The 16,326-nt window shown below is 34.8% G+C and overlaps 1 protein-coding gene across 2 annotated transcripts; it reads right to left on the reverse strand.

The window, feature by feature from the left end:
• Window positions 1–426: 426 nt before the first annotated feature.
• LOC109704479 (endonuclease MutS2-like) lies at window positions 427–16,008 on the reverse strand. Of its 2 annotated transcripts, none has more exons than XM_020225218.1 (19): window positions 15,825–16,008; window positions 15,661–15,744; window positions 14,642–14,692; window positions 14,027–14,083; window positions 13,849–13,931; window positions 12,614–12,734; window positions 12,457–12,516; window positions 9,417–9,665; window positions 9,158–9,241; window positions 8,896–9,043; window positions 7,896–8,023; window positions 7,069–7,116; window positions 5,891–6,021; window positions 5,018–5,100; window positions 3,634–3,737; window positions 3,263–3,333; window positions 1,952–2,223; window positions 1,095–1,280; window positions 427–952 (listed from the first exon to the last, which is right to left on the reverse strand). In XM_020225218.1, exons 1-18 carry the CDS (start codon window positions 15,933–15,935, stop codon window positions 1,144–1,146), a joined length of 2,022 nt encoding a protein of 673 aa, XP_020080807.1. In that variant the 5' UTR covers window positions 15,936–16,008; the 3' UTR covers window positions 427–952; window positions 1,095–1,143. The 2 variants fall into 2 exon arrangements, with proteins under 2 accessions (XP_020080807.1, XP_020080806.1); XM_020225217.1 differs by having other exon boundaries at window positions 1,095–1,288.
• Window positions 16,009–16,326: the final 318 nt, after the last annotated feature.

The raw sequence follows: 16,326 nt of genomic DNA on the forward strand, positions 1-16,326 counted from the left end.
TTCTAATGGAAGCAGTACCAAACCGACGCCATTATATAAAGCAGGTTTTGAAGATATGGGAGTTTTGTAGCTTTTGTATTATGGAATTGACTCGTGATGATGGGTTTATATATTTGGAATAATATTTGATCACATTGTTAATAATTCCCAGTACTAGAAAGTAGAAACACTATCTCACTGAATAGGCAAGAGTGTAACTCTTACTGATCAAGCAAATGGCCCCCATTCGAATTGCAGATGTTAAAAACTTAATTATTTAAACTAATGTTACCCAGCAACCATGAATTGCTCCTGAATTTTGAAATGGGGTACAATTGGGGCACACTTTTGCGTACCCATTTACCATGAATAGGACTGACAATAGCAAGCAACTATTCACTTCGAGCCAACTTTAAAATCCATGCTTTAGAAAATAACAAAACTTACTTTAGGTTTGTGAATAGTTTTCTATTCAATGGTTAGATTATAAGCAAGCAGCCAATCATATACAACCTTGATGTATAAAAAATTTCTGCAGTCTCACGATGATCCGAAATACTAGAGTTCGTCTCCACTGCTGATTTAAACAAGTTTGTTATCACATCAGTCTAATGGCAGAGATTGACTCCACATTGGAGATAGACTGCCGTCGGACAGACGCCACATCAGCTAAGGTTGCAGTTGATTTGCTCCCAAGCATGGAGCTAGTCTCCTCTACAACCATGTTTAATTTGTCGTAATTTTACTTGGAGCAAAAGGGACGTGGAAAAAGAATTATAATCACTTTCTGCAAGATGGAAGTGTTTGCCGAATGTTGTTATTCCTACAAAAAATACCTGTTATAGAGAACACGTATGAGGTGGGGCAGAGGGGAGTAATATTGCACAAGGCACGACTGATGAGGTGCAGAAAATAATTTCTGTCACATCCTTCTGTAAAATCTCTTGTGGAAGGCTGGCACCTTTACATGGTTCTGCATTTTGAACAAGAACAGATATATGGAGTGCATATTATAATTGATATACGACCAAGAGTAGGAAAAAGGAAAAGAAAGAATTTGCTAAAGGGTCTATGTATAGATATAGTAAAATTTATCTTGATTTGCAGAGAACTACGTTTAGTGGAGCTCATTGTTTAGATGTCCTCAGATGTTGAGTCACAATGTCACCAAATTTCAGTTTCAACTTCATGTTCCCTGCTTGGAGAAGAACCAATCCTTTCGATGCTTCCACTTTCAACACTGATGCCTGCTTGCCTAGTGAAGAAATGTACACTACATCTCCTACCTCTGGAACTTTGGTCTGTTTCCCTGAAAAACAGTTAACTGACACATGCTGAGAAAGTACAAATTTAAATGGTGAACAAACTATGGCGACATTTAGAATGAAACAGCAGCCCTGGATAGCCTTTTTGAAAAAAAGGGAAAAAAAAATCCCTATTCTGTGAATTCGCAAACAAGATGTTGCTTTGTTCAATTTTGTGATCTTTGTCAACTTTTAGGACCAAACTCTCTCTCCACCACTCCACCGCAGCGCCACATTAGAGAGTTTTGAATGATTAATGCACAATTTAGGCCGATGGATGCATTGTTTTCAAATTGTTCATATGCCATTATTCAGTCCAAAAATATGAAAAATGGAAAGTAGTAAAAACTGAAAATAGAAAATGAATTGTGTTTTTGCCGAAATAGAGGAAATGGATTTTTTTTTTTTGCTCTGCAAAATGCCAATGGATAAAAGAAAAAAATTGTAGTGGCTTTGATTGCCTCCAATGGCAGGTTTTCTTGTACCTATCTGCCTGATCCTTTCTGTAGGATCACTAGTGGAATTCATTGGCAAAATAGAAAATGAATTGTGTTTTTGCCGAAATAGAGGAAATGGATTTTTTTTTTTTTTGCTCTGCAAAATGCCAATGGATAAAAGAAAAAAATTGTAGTGGCTTTGATTGCCTCCAATGGCAGGTTTTCTTGTACCTATCTGCCTGATCCTTTCTGTAGGATCACTAGTTGGTGGTTGCTGGTTGAGATTTTCGATAGATTTCTCAACACTCTCTGCTCGCCCACTTTCTGATGGTTTTTCAGCTATTGCGCGTCCACGAAACTGTTGCATCTTACTGCGTAGGAGAGAGCGAGCTATAGCTGCATTATCCGAGATTGCTTTTGTCTTTCTGCTCCTCTGAAGAACGACATGATCCGAGATCTTCTGCTTCGCCACAAAAAGATTTTCACGGAGCTTCTTCGATAGCCTGTATGTCATATAAAGAGACAAAGCTTTAACATGAATGCAAGCTTCAATGTTACATAAGTAGAATTCCATTATGTTTCCTGCCTGGAGAACAAGTATGCTTGGTTTGATGGATAAAACAGCTGCACTACAAGACAAAGCAGGAAGAAGCAAACAAAACAACAAGTGACTAAATTTAAAAAAAAAAACATGTTTCTCGTAGAAAGAATATTAAGAAGACACTCTAGAGTCTAATAAGGCCTTAGGTTTCTAGTCAAATCTCATGAAGAGAGCTCCACCATCCTGCATTAATGGGGATTTATATATACAACTATAGACCGATGATCAATATTCTGCTATCTTTTTCCGGCATTCAACTTATTATTCATATGGAGTATTAGCTCCACCATTCTCCAAGGAATGCTTACAAATCATCAGAATCAGTAGGCAAGACTGGCCAATTGACAGAGCATAGCATTTAATTCCAAGTTGGAGCACAATATAGTTTAGTAGAATGTGCACTCCAGAGTGCCTAAGCAGCCATTGTAGTGCATACACTGACAAGAGTGAACAGATTTTGCAGATCTTTTAGCATGTCTGCATTATGTGTTCACTTTATTTGCTTTAGTCAATTTATTTGCAGGCAACAAACTGAGCCAGAAACTAAATTATACTCAAGATTGAGGAACATATGAGGTTGCAAGTGCACATATAACAAAGAAACAATTTCATCAACAAGAAGATAACAAACAACAAGGTGTGAGCAATATTGGTGACTATGTTTATCTAGTTTGCTTCAAGTACCATGCATCTTGCAAGTCAATATCCATAAAATGATTGCCCTGAATGTTTGTCTATTTTGCTTCAAATACCATGCATCTTAAGTTGATATCCACCAAGATGATTGCCTTGAGCAGTTTCACAGAAAATGGCATATAAAAAAAAAGGAAAAAAAATGAAGGCCCAGCAAACTCTTGCAACGACTAACAATCCCATGTGCCTTACAACATCTTAGGCTACAATATTTACACAAATATGGAATTTAGGCAAAATAACCTTACATTAGAAAATGCTGCGCCTGTTGAAGATTTTGTTGGACGTCTTGTTTAAATCTTTCCATATCAAGAATAACCTGCATTACATCCATATAAAGGACAGTATAGTAAACCAACCTCGAAGGAAACAGAACAGTTCTATTTACCTATTTCATATTTTACATGCATCTACTTTTCAGACGAAAAAACACAAAAGCATAGTACAGGAATTTGCAAATGAATTGAAGCCATGAAGTACAGGTATATAAGGGTCAAGACGTCTATGCTGAATTTCCCCATTGATTTACCCCATGCAGCACTAGCTATTCAGACATATAAAGGACAGTACATATAAGGATCAACACAAAAGTCGTAAGAAATAATTCAGACATATTTACCCCATTGATTTCAGCACTAGCTATTCCATGTAGTTTGCGTGCACCATCGATTACAGTATGGGGCAAACCTAATCTTTCAGCAATATTAATAGCATTTGAACGTCCTGTAATAGAGATATAAGCGAACCGTGATGATATGTTAGTGAAAACAGTAGAAAAATATGAAAAACATGGGCTGCATGCCCAACCATATAAAGTAGGCGGTGCATAACGATCAAAATAGAGAAACGAAAGCATGTACAGAAAAGAAGAAATTCTTTGACGAAAACTACTCAGCAACACTCTGCCGTGCAATCTGGATGTACTTACAGAAAGATTCACTTGCACATTCTAATAAAATTATATTGAAAGAATTACGAAAAGAAGGCTTCAAGATCATGATATGGTTTGCCTAGTGTCATAAAAATTAAAAGAAAGCAAACGCTTGTTATGTAATTTTAGTTCTTTCAGTTGGTTCGCAGCTTAGGCCTAGTTTGGTAATGAGTTTTCCAAAGCACCCAATTTTATACTTTAAAGATCCAAAAGGTCCAAAAGTCTTCCCTCCATTTATGGTATAAAATTGCCGTGGCAACCGTCACCAAAAAGGCATGTACACGCCAGAGAAAAATGTGCCACAATCTGAAAGCATAAAATGAAGGGAAGATTGAGAGTGCTTTTGAATGTTTTGACGTTTTCGACATTCTATAAAATTGGGTGCTTTTAGAAGCACATTACCAAACTAGGCCTTAAGTATCTTTTCGTCCTTACTTTTGGAATAGTTTCTTTACTGTGACAGGATGTAATCAGGTATTTAACAAAGAAAAGTTTGGAATCTATCATAGTGGTGGAAGTTATGATCATCTGAGCCCTGAAAGCAGCACTTCTGCAAAATATCCACCAAAAAATCCACTAGTTAAACGGACCCCTAAAACATGATTTGTTATTTGTCACTTTCTATAGTAGATAAACAAGGATCATGCTGGCATTTGGCGATGAAGCAAAAACATACCAACTGCCAAACAATAAATAATAAAAATGAGAAAGGAAATGGCATTGCATAAATACATTAGTATTAAATATTTGTGTGCTTATGCAGCTGAAGTCTGTACGCCATGCTTCACCCTCAGTTATCTATCTATGCGATCACCAGATCATTACATATTTGATAGGCGCCTCCGCTGCATTAGTAAGTGCTTGGACCTTATTTAGTGTTCTCCGCAGGTTGATTCCCACAAGCAGGAATATATAGCTCTTTGTAAAACACTACATGCAGATTTCCTTTCTGAGCATCATACGTCTACTAAAAAGCTAAATAAGACAGTTCAACACACAACTCACAACTGGGTTGCTATTTTTTAAGATTTAGTATAGCAAAGAGTTTAGATAAAATGAGGGAAAGATGAACCTGGAATTCCCCATAGTATCTTAAATGTTGGTCTCAAACTCTCTTCGTCGAATTCCACGCATGCATTCTCAAAAACACTATTTCTGTGACAAGAAATTCATGAACATTTTAATACGGCAACCAAAGGTTGGTATATTATGAGAAATAACATACCTAAACAATTTTTATACAGATAATTCTTAATTTGTACACAAATCTAAGGGCCTTATGATAATGTACTAGAGATAATAGAGGCCAAGCTTAACAAAAGAACTCATATTTAACATCACGATTGGCCAGGTCAGGCATACCCTATTTCAGGAATTGTACTTCAAGAACATATAGGAAATTAGCGTTTACAGCTAGCCTGATATCTAAAGTATGGATATGAGAAACTAAAATACAATTACGTGTTAAGTGTCAACAAATTACCATATGCCCATTGAATAAACATTACAGACACGCTGAACACGTTCATGCATCCTGGCCCTGAATTACAAGTGGGTGCACTTGCACTAGCGCGAATATGAGCCATCAAACCCTGGCCTTGAAGAGGCTCAACATAATAGATAGTGATATGACAAATAGAAGATCAATAGCATCAAGTGGATTAAATATCGCTGAGCAAAAAAGAACTCATAAATCGTGATGAAGCCCAAATATGTAGCCAATTTAAGTATGTAACTACGTATATGTGACTCAACGAAATGACACTGCCTAAGATAGACACTGTTACTCAGGGCCACTTGCAACATCTTCGTTTAACCAAAAACACTAGTTTGGAACTTAGTTATTATTGCTATTTGCTAGAGGCAAAACAGAGACTTCAATGCTTGGCATTAGAACAAGTTGGCACAAAACGCACTGTCATTTAACATTGGAACTATCATATACCTGTATTTTAGTGTTTTAAGTTCCCCATGATGAGTTGTAACTATCGTAAGGAAGGAGCCAGATTTAGCAAAAGATTCTAAGAGTGACATCCCTAAAGCAGCCCCTTCTAGTGGATTTGTCCCTGCTCCAACCTGTGAAAACAGGAGATGACAGTCTATTGTTAAATGCATCAAACAACACTAAAAGCCTCTACTATGATAAATATACATAAACAAACAACTTCTTGCCAACAGCAGACCCTGTCATATCCATTGCAAGCAGTTAACTAATAAAATGATAAGCGCATAAAAGCATAAGGCCTATATGTTTGATAAATATGTTTAACCCATTCAAAGAAACTATTGAAGTGGTAATAAGTGAATAACCAACAAAAACGGCCCTTGCAGAACAAGAGCAAATAAATGAAGGACGACTCTGTAATAACCAACTAAGATCCAACTCTGATTATCCAGCTTGATGAAGAAAAAAGGGACCAGATATCAAACAGTTAGTGCGTCTGATTTGAACAAGTACATTTTCTTATAGCATATATAGGAAGCTTTTCTCAAGCCCGGCATCCAATAGTGATCAATTATAGAAACACATATAGCTAATAATGGATTGTGAACTCGATTGAAAATTGTATTATCAATTTTCACAATAAATAATAACCCGTTCCAAAATCACAAGGACGCAAGCATATACAATAGCACATATTGCATGACTTTCTCACAGATAAAGAAAATTCTTTAGATATCCTTCCAAAATTACGAACTCGAAAAGAGAAGCAAGTAGTGATAGAGATCATCAAAATGAATAAAAGAGAATAAATCCTTGGTTGCACAGGTTTTCTAACATCACACAACTTGACTTTTCAAACCCTACACTTTATATGTAGCACAAAGTGTTATATCTTCTACAGTAATGCTTCACTGTTGATTCTCAGAGATAACGCAGATGAAGATATCGAAACTAGAGTTTTGTAGCTTCATTTGTTGTAAGGAGCTCAATCAACACTCTACACATTTAACTTGCATTCATTGATGTGTAAATTTGAAATTTCCAAGCCATTATTTAAATCCAAACATCTATTCGTCTTATATGCAATTGTTCGTAAATAAGAATCATAATTGACAAGATTATTCTGAGAAAAAGCACTTTCATAAATCAAGAAATAGATATTCACATATAACACTTACTTCATCTAGAAGCACCAGTGACTTAGACGTTGATAGTGAACAAATGGCCTGAAAAGGTAAATTTGGAAGATCATTCGATTTATATTGAGGAACAGACAGCCAATCACATCAAGTTCTACTCTCATAAGTTAAATTACAGGTAAAGAGAACACCCACTGTTAGTAAAAGCCTCGTATTCCTGCCCGTTGGTTTTTCTCTTGTGTCAACATCAGGACATTATTTTGATCAACTTATAAAGAAGACTGCTGCCCATTCCTGCCAATTTAGAACCAGTTTTTCCGTTTTGCTAACTGCTGAATATTAATATCAAAAACAACTTTCTCTTAACTTTAGCTTTTAGATCTAACAGTTTCTTTCACATGACATCGGAGAAAGAGATCCTTAAGATCAAATTTGGCCAGGCTCATAGTTCCATTTAATTTCCTTCCATTTTATTAAGTTCCTGTTTTTGGCTTATCAAAATGTCTCAAACCCAATGTAATACCACTATTCAACAGCAAAACAACGATGGTAAATGTTGTACACCTCAAGTCTAGAAAAATACTCGAATGAAGTGCCACATAATAATAAAGAAGGTTTCTACGATGCCTGATGTTAACCACTTTAACTGTGTCGATGATACATATAATAGCTAAGTCAAGGAAATTAATCACCTCAATGATTCTTAAATTTCAGAAATTCAATAAGCACTTTAACAATTACTACAAGTTGTTTGATTTCCACATTTCCAAAATAATGCATGGCAGTGTGAAATAAATGAACATACTAGTTTGATACAGCACGAAACTACTAAAAATGTGGATTAAGAGAAGACAAAATAAACCTACACCAATTTGCTTTAGGTGGCCAGAAAAGGTAGACAATGATTGGCTCAGAGACTGCTCATCTCCAATATCAGCAAAAATTGCATCAAACCATGGGATTTTAACAGGCTCAGATGCTAGGACATAAAGACCTGCAGTGTCCGCTAGATAAGGTCAGTTGACAAAATCTGCAATTTTCCCCTCAAAATTTACAAAATAACTATCCAAATGCCTAATTGGCCACCGAAAAAGACAAATCAGAATGATTTAAATAACCTTTCGATTAAGATCTTCATATTAGATTGAAGGAAGTCATTATAATAACATTATATAGCGCAAGATCGAGGGAATTATAGCATTATGATGATCGTTTACTCTACTTGGACAAACACAGAATTATTATGACACACGCAAGACTGGATATTAAAGTTGCAAAACGCATTGCGATAACACTCAAATCACATAAATAATATACCTTTGCCAGCGTCAGTGGTATTAAAAAGTCACAAACACCTATGCAAGACATAATTTCTAAAGGCGCCAATATGCAAAGAACAATTGAAATAGCTGAAACATAATGGAAATAAAAGAAAATGCAACAAATAAAAAGCATACTATCGAAAAAGACACTTCATAGCACTACACAGTCGATATAGATAGCCTGCACACCATGAAGCGTCTCAATGCATGCCTCCCCTTAGGTTCCTACACTATTCCTGGCCTTGTAATACTTGATCACATCTACAACCTCCTTTTTTTTCCTGATAAATTTAACTAGAATCCATTGGAAGCCATATTTTGAAATTTTTTCATGTCAATGAACATTACCTTGAAAAAAGAACATATATAAAATAAGATAGTCTGGTATATAATACTACAAAGTTCTATTTTTACTTTTCCTTGCAACAAGTTTGTCAAAGATAGTAGCTAATTGAATAATAGGATGAGTGCAACAATCAATGCATTTAGAGAAAATAAAAAAAAAAAACGCAGAAGACGAAAGATAGCTCTGAAAATAGGTTACCTGTTTTAGCCATTAAGGATGCAAGACCAACTGTCTTCAAGCTGATTGTTTTGCCCCCGGTATTGGGACCAGTTATTACAAGCACATTAGTTTTCTCAGAAATCATAAAATCCACAGGAATTGGATGATTCTTTTCCAATTGAGAAACCTGAAATAAATATTCTCAATGATATTAACAGTGCAACAAATTTATGATGAGTAACTTCTCCAAACAAATCTGCAGGAAGAATGAATGCTATTCCATTTCAAAATTTCATTTCACCCTGAGTTTCATGGACTCGAGATGCAATTTCGTTTCATGTTCTGCAGCCATATTCTTCCCATGTATGTTCCTTCTCCGGATCTCCTACAAGTTCAGAGAAATTGTCACGAGATGCAAAACTCTAGAAATTTAAATGTTGCTTATCAGCATTAAAAAGTGCATGGTTCAGGCACATTTAATTGAAAGCTCTTCAATATTGAAAACAGAATCTTTTACTCATTAATTCTGGAGGAAACTAAAGAGGCCTGATCCAACTTACAGCAGTAGCATTACCAACTTCCTTCCTGGCATGATGCAAGTTTTCATGATGCCGGTGAAGCAATAAAGGATGGTGCGCTTTGGGCATATAAAGTTTCCATGACCTCTGAGGGAGATGAGTAAAAGGAGCGACACCAAAAGTTTTACCAGGATAGAAGTCTCGTTTTGGCAATTCATCATTATCGCTAGGCATATATAGGTCGGGAAAGGTACCACTGTAGGCAATACCATACTTCGCCCGTGCAGTGACCTACAAAGCAAATGGAAAAAATCCTATTAAGGTATCAACAATTTTAGAAACAAAAGAGGGCAAAAGATACCATATGCATGGGATTATAACGATACCTAGAGAGTCAGTTAAGGAGACCACAGAAAAATGACCAAATTTATCAACTTATAAGAAGAAAATCAAGTAGTCTATGCATGACATCAACTGGCTTCTGTAGTTTACCTTAGGATACAACATGGAATTTATCACCTAGAGTCCTAACAGAAAACTTGAAATTTCTAGTTATTTGAGCATTCTAGTTGCCAAGGGTCGTAGTATGCTCTCTCTTCATTTTTCTTTTCTCTTCTTGCCAGATTTAACATAATATCCTCACTCTCTTTATCCATTTCTTTCTTTTCTTTGCATTAGTCTTCCATTTTTCTTTTTTCCCCAACGATTTGCCGTTATCAAGAGCCGTCAAATACTAGCAAGAACAAGTAAAAACATAGGAATTCAAGCCAAAAATCAATATCAAAATTCGCTGAATGCACATCGAGGTTGCTTGTCCCTTCACCACCTATGCACTAGTCAACCCGTTGACCTTCCATCTGGCGAAGTAGTGCAGCCTAGGAGTTCAGATTGGTCATCAATTACTCAGCGCAAAATCACAGACTTTGTTCAACAGCTTCAGAATCTGTGCTTCCACAGACATTCGAAAATTGATTGTATGAAATCATCAAGCCAAAATAACAAGGAGAGAACAGCCAATGGTGTCCAGTGTGCTTGCACCACATGCTGGCAACAGATTACTAATATGGTCTTTGTACTGCTATAAGGTGCTCTTTGAATCGTTCCTCTATGTTCACGGTCACTTAGGACTGTAGTTGAACATCAGCTTCACAAGAAAAACGCCAACCATTATACCAAGATCTCTCCCAAGAACTCTCTCTTCGATGATTATTATAACCACTTGCTGATCGAAATGATAGGTTCGTCAAGATATAAAAACAAAAGAACTGCAGTGCTTAAGCACTTCTGAGTCTGATATTCTTCCAGCAGCAATCTATGATACTTGCATGGGATCCAAGAAGCCTCTGACTTTCTATGATAAATAAATATACTTTTCTTTCAACATATCAATACTCCTTAATACATACTCTGACTAATAAAATTTTGTTAATTTAGGCAATTTCGAAAGCCGCAGAATTTTGTGAAGCAGGGTTGGAGAACTTGCTGCATGGAGATTATGTTCTCTGAGGTAGTTTCAACAGGAGAATCTGCATGGACACCAGCTTCTAGCATCATGCCTCCAAATCCATTTCTTAATGCAACAAATATAGAACATTAGTAGGTAGTGGAGATTCAGACAATGCTAATTTCAGATCTGTCAACTTAACTGCACAATCGCCGACTAATAGTTGCTACTATGGCACTTCGTAACATTATTAAGATGAACTGAATACAAGATGAAGAATTCAATAGGTGCGATCGCAATCCAGACTACAAGCCTAGAATAGAAGGAAAAAACTAATAATAGAGATAGTGCAGAAAGTTTTTGCAAGTGTATCATTAGATGATAATATCATAGTTCGAACTCGTGATTGAATTTCGACCTCTTTAATGAGGGTAGTAAATAATTTACGTTTAAATTAATTTTTGGATTATGTATAAATTTACTTATTTGTCATGCATACTGGGACTATTTTGATATTCTAAATTAAGTAAAATTTTCTTAATTACATTATTTGTAAATTATGTGTTTTCTACTAGATATTTTAAATATATTTTGTGAGAAAATATTAAAAATAATGTTTTGGTAGTATTTGTATAAATTTACAACATTCCATAGCACTTCTCAAAGAAATATTAGCCAAATAGTGTTCAATTGCAGACATCACTTATACGACAGAATTACCAAGCACTCCATAACTATTTTAAACAACATAGCACGATATCCTACAACACTTCTACAACCGCATTACGCTATACAGCTCGGCCAAACAGGCCCATAGTCATTCTAGAAATTGGTCATCATAATAAATTGAACATAACTACATTCACTACCTAACATAACTATGTTCACCACCTACAATATGTATGTCATGCAAGAATAAAACAGACAAAATACAGCTCATAACAAGTAGAGTTTTTACGGTAAATTCTATTATAGGAGAAAAGATGTTCACTACATCTACACACGCCGGTAAGAGATATTGATCACCATAGTTAATTGAATATAACTATGTTAGAAATATATGCGGGAACATGCACGCCAATAATATGCACTCTATCCTAAGGTTCTGTTTGGTTTCAGAATAAACTGAGGATAATAAAAATTATCCCTGCTATTCTACTAAACAGTGTAAAAAAAAATAGCAAGAATAACTATTCCGGTCAAACCGGGTTATTCTAGATAATTCTAAAATAACTTTGGGAACAACTATTCCACCTTTTTATAGGAATAGAGCTATTCTCATGCTATACTTAGCTTATTAATGGTAATTAAAGTAATATAAAAAAAGCGGTTATATTATATATATTATTGTTAGATATATTTAAAAATCTTATAATATAATATAATAATAATATAATATTTAAATATCTTATTATTATTGTTATTAGTATTGCAACAACTACTAGTGCTACTATTATATTATATTATAATTTTATAAATTTATATTATACTTNCACAAATTATTTTTTTATTCCTCTATATCCTAGAACAGTAAGTTATCCCAAGAATAAAAATATTTATTCTTTTAAACATTGTTTCTTTACCAAACGCAACCTAATAATCAAAAAGAAGGGGGTATAAAATAGTTAAATGACCAACCATATCCAATTGAATAATGGTATGCAAGAGATTCCGTATATCATCGAGTTCTGCCACCATCTGTCAATAGAAAGGAAACAGAACAATTACATAGTTATTAATATAAAAAGAGGAACATCAGCGGTTTCTAATAATTGATTTCCTAAAAACCTTCAACCTTATCACTTAATTTCGATAGGACCTCTTCCTCAGCTGTGGCCGCTAGTGCTCTTGCTCGTTGCAACTCATCATTCAGTGGGATAGCAGCGATTGGCTCCATCACACTCCCAACACCTGAACTGCTATCACAGATCATGTGTATCAACCCAAAAAACACCCTTTGGGCATTTAGGATGAAATCATCACAATAAGCTTATAAAGTATGAGGAAAACTCTTTAAAAACAAAATGCACTTATATAAGTTTGCAGGCAAATAAACTTAAAAATTTTTAAAGCCCTTCAAAAGCTCTCAATTAAAAATTTTTAGAGCCCTCAAAAAACTCTCACTTAGAATTATGAAATCACACTAAGGACACTTTGAGAGAAAATGTAAACAACATGGTATATGCAAAATCTTAAGATCATAAGAAAGGAAATGTAGTAGCATAGCAGCATAAGAAATATATTCCATCACAATATCTCATGATGACATTCAAGCTCTTCTAAATCAAATGGGAAATAAATTATATCGGCAATAGTGTTTTCATTAAAACTTAGCTAATTTAATTTTTCAATCCACCGTCCATACTATTTCGACTAAACATTAATGGAAGCTACCTAAGATGAGCACATGATGTTCGTGTTATAACTTAGCTAACTTAATCTTCCAATCTTCTGCCTACCTGTATTGATTACACAATATTACCACCTCTGTACAGAAAACAAATGCAAAAAACATTAGTTCACAAAGAGTATGTTTGCTATGCACAACTAGCAATAATTCACAGTTGGTAACAGTTCTCATTAAAATGGAGAAACTCCATACCCTAAATCTCAAGCTCATAATTAAGCAAGTCTTCTGCATTGACTTGACCTGTTGAGTACAGCTGGTATACAAATGAAATTGCAATTTGTTTCGAATAACAAAATAGCAAAACTTAAGGTCTCAAAGGATCAAATACCCAAAAAATTAAAGGATTTGATACCCCATCATAATCTACTACCATGTAACAATAGAATATAGCTCCAGCACGTTCAAGAGATAATAAAGATTAATTAACATACACGCTATTTACAAGGATAATAAACTATACTTCAGCAAAGATTATTGCAGTCTCAGAGATATTAAATTATTGATAATACAAAGAATAAAGAAATTCCAGTATGAAATTTCTAATTTAAGCTAATTATGCATTTTACGCACAAATTGGTGCAGCAAATCTAGCCAAAAATAAGTACAGCATTCAAATAAACCTGGATAGGAGTAATCCGTTAAAATTTGCCATTTTATCTGGCACTACTTCTATGCAGAATCTTCCATTAACGATGCACGCTTGCTGAACCAAAAGAAGGGAAAAAAGAAAAAAAAAAACCTTTACTATTCTATAAATGAAAATTATGAAAGTATGATTCAGGACAACTGAAACCATACCGGAGATACAGCTTCACTTGAATCATTTTTAACCAACTTATCCATTAGTTGATATAACTGAAGAAGAGAAAGAGGGATGCACCAGTTACCAAATAAAGAAGAAAATGCAAGAATCTAAGTTGAGTGATGCTCAGAAGACAACAATCCAAATTGGAGGGGCCGTGCAGTTCAGCAGACTTATGTCTTAACTCTCAAATACTATTGACTCTCATAAGGACACACATAAAGACATGAATAGCACTCTTTTAGTGCAAGGAGCAAAGGAAGGTGGCTAAACAGAGAAGTAGATAAACAAGCAAAAAAAAAACAAAAAAAATCGAATTCCATTTGGAAAAAATCAACTAAAAGGCTTCAATTGCTCCAGAACTCCAAAGAAAAGCATCTGATACAATAAAAGATAAGAACATAGGACTATCTTACAAGTGTATCAATTAAGAGACTCTTGCAGATATCATTTTGAATGCATTTGCAATTGTATCACCTTATGCGCTATATTTTATCAATATTCGAAGTTTGAAGGAAGAAAACCAAACCACTCTTAATATAAAAACATTTGCCATACTGCTAAAAACTAGTTATTCTAATAGAAAGAATTCTAAGTTTAATGCCTTATACCTTCCTTTCAAGGACCCGAACTTGCTCTCGATATCGCTTTAAATCAGAACTCTGAAATGACAAAGTTTTTAGAACTAAGCATAGAAGATATTCCTGTTGTATTGCTGCAAAAGCAAAAGCATTAAATAACAAAAAAGACATTTATAACAAATAAGGATATAGAGAAAAACTGATCAATATTATAAACATAGCACGTGATCAAGTTCTTTCAAAATGCATACTGCTGACAAAGACAAGTAGTCATATTGTGTTCCATTTATCCACATGACAAACTGTGCATGAGGTAGACATTTTCTAAAGTCACTATATCTGGAAGCTAAGATAAACGACAAGGTTCTGTTGAGTTCTCCTAGTGAAGGAATGCAAACGTATTTTCTCTTTACAAGTAGTAAACTAGTTCTTTTAATTTAACCGGACTCTTCTGAAATGGGTAGAGAAATAGAAAGCTTTTATGAATGCAAACATATTTTCTAGAGTCACCATAACTAAGATCCCTGATTTTACTTCAACATGTTTCATTTTCAGATCCATACAAGGAAGAAGAACTAGAAACAAAAGGCATCATAGAGTGACCTATCCTGAGGACGAGGAGCTTAAATAAAAAGTTGATTTATCACCTAACACAATGTTTGAAAAAGAAGAGTATACCTGTCACTCTAATGTTCATGAGGGTAGAATATTGAAGTCAAAGAAGACAACAATAAAAATTTTCCTCAGAACTCTAGAATCTAGTAGAAGAAACTTAAAAAAAAAAAAAAAAAAAAGGAAAAAACCAAATACATTAGGAACAGAGAATAAAACATCCACCATTCCTTTCGTTATCTTTCGTTCCCAGGGATTTGCATCATAAGAATATGTTGAAGCCAAAACAAATTTCTATTCATGGTGGATTCTAGCAGATACGGGAAAGAAAGGCACATCTAAGAGAAACTTCATAGAGATTCAGCGTTACTTCAGTTCTACATCTTCTGGATATAAGCAGCCAAGAAGTCAAAAAAGAAGGGTCGTAGGAAACAAACTGCGCTATCCTTGACAGAGCCATCTTCGTCTATCACCTGTTGCACCGACTTGATAAATGTTCGACTTATAACAATATCTAAAATCTGAAAAAACAGAGCTTGAATGAGACATAAAACTAATATACAGTGATGAATTTTTGGCTGAAAATTATACAACTATTTACCAGTTCTGTAAGTGGCATGAAACGGTCATACCATTCTTCATCTTCCTTCAAGGCAATTTTCACACTTACTTGCAAGGTTTCAGCAAACTGTATGAGGCAGAGAACGGCCATTGCTTCTTTTCCATCCAAAGGAAATCCTCTAGAGACACGATCTATTGCTGATTTTACCTGTGCAGGGCTTAACAGGAAAACATTAGCATGCCAAAATCACAATGACAAATGAGGCACATGCTGCCAAAGAAAAGGTAAGAGTATTTCTTGGTATATTATTTTCTACAGACTTTTTGACTAAAAGACAAGAGCTAGCTAATGAAAAAAATTGTTACCTAACCATTACTCCATGTTGACCAAGTTCAATAAAAATTCATTCAACTCTGGCAATGTTTTTGGTAGAGAAAACAGTAGATTAAATGATACTGCAATTACCGTGATAGACTGTAAAACATTGAGAAGCTCCCCTTAAGGCCAAAATTTTGATTCAGCATAGTAAAAGAATGAAGAA

This window comes from Ananas comosus, unplaced genomic scaffold (assembly GCF_001540865.1).
Source record: "Ananas comosus cultivar F153 unplaced genomic scaffold, ASM154086v1, whole genome shotgun sequence".
NCBI classification, from domain to species: domain Eukaryota; kingdom Viridiplantae; phylum Streptophyta; class Magnoliopsida; order Poales; family Bromeliaceae; genus Ananas; species Ananas comosus.

Coding starts and splice junctions, on each gene's coding strand:
- LOC109704479 (XM_020225217.1), bottom strand. CDS start 15,935: ATGGCCGTTCTCTGCCTCATACAGTTTGCTGAAACCTTGCAAGTAAGT. Junction 14,084..14,641: donor TTCGGGTCCTTGAAAGGAAG/GTATAAGGCATT, acceptor TCTCTTCTTCAG/TTATATCAACTAATGGATAA. Junction 9,242..9,416: donor AAGTTGGTAATGCTACTGCT/GTAAGTTGGATC, acceptor CTGAACTTGTAG/GAGATCCGGAGAAGGAACAT.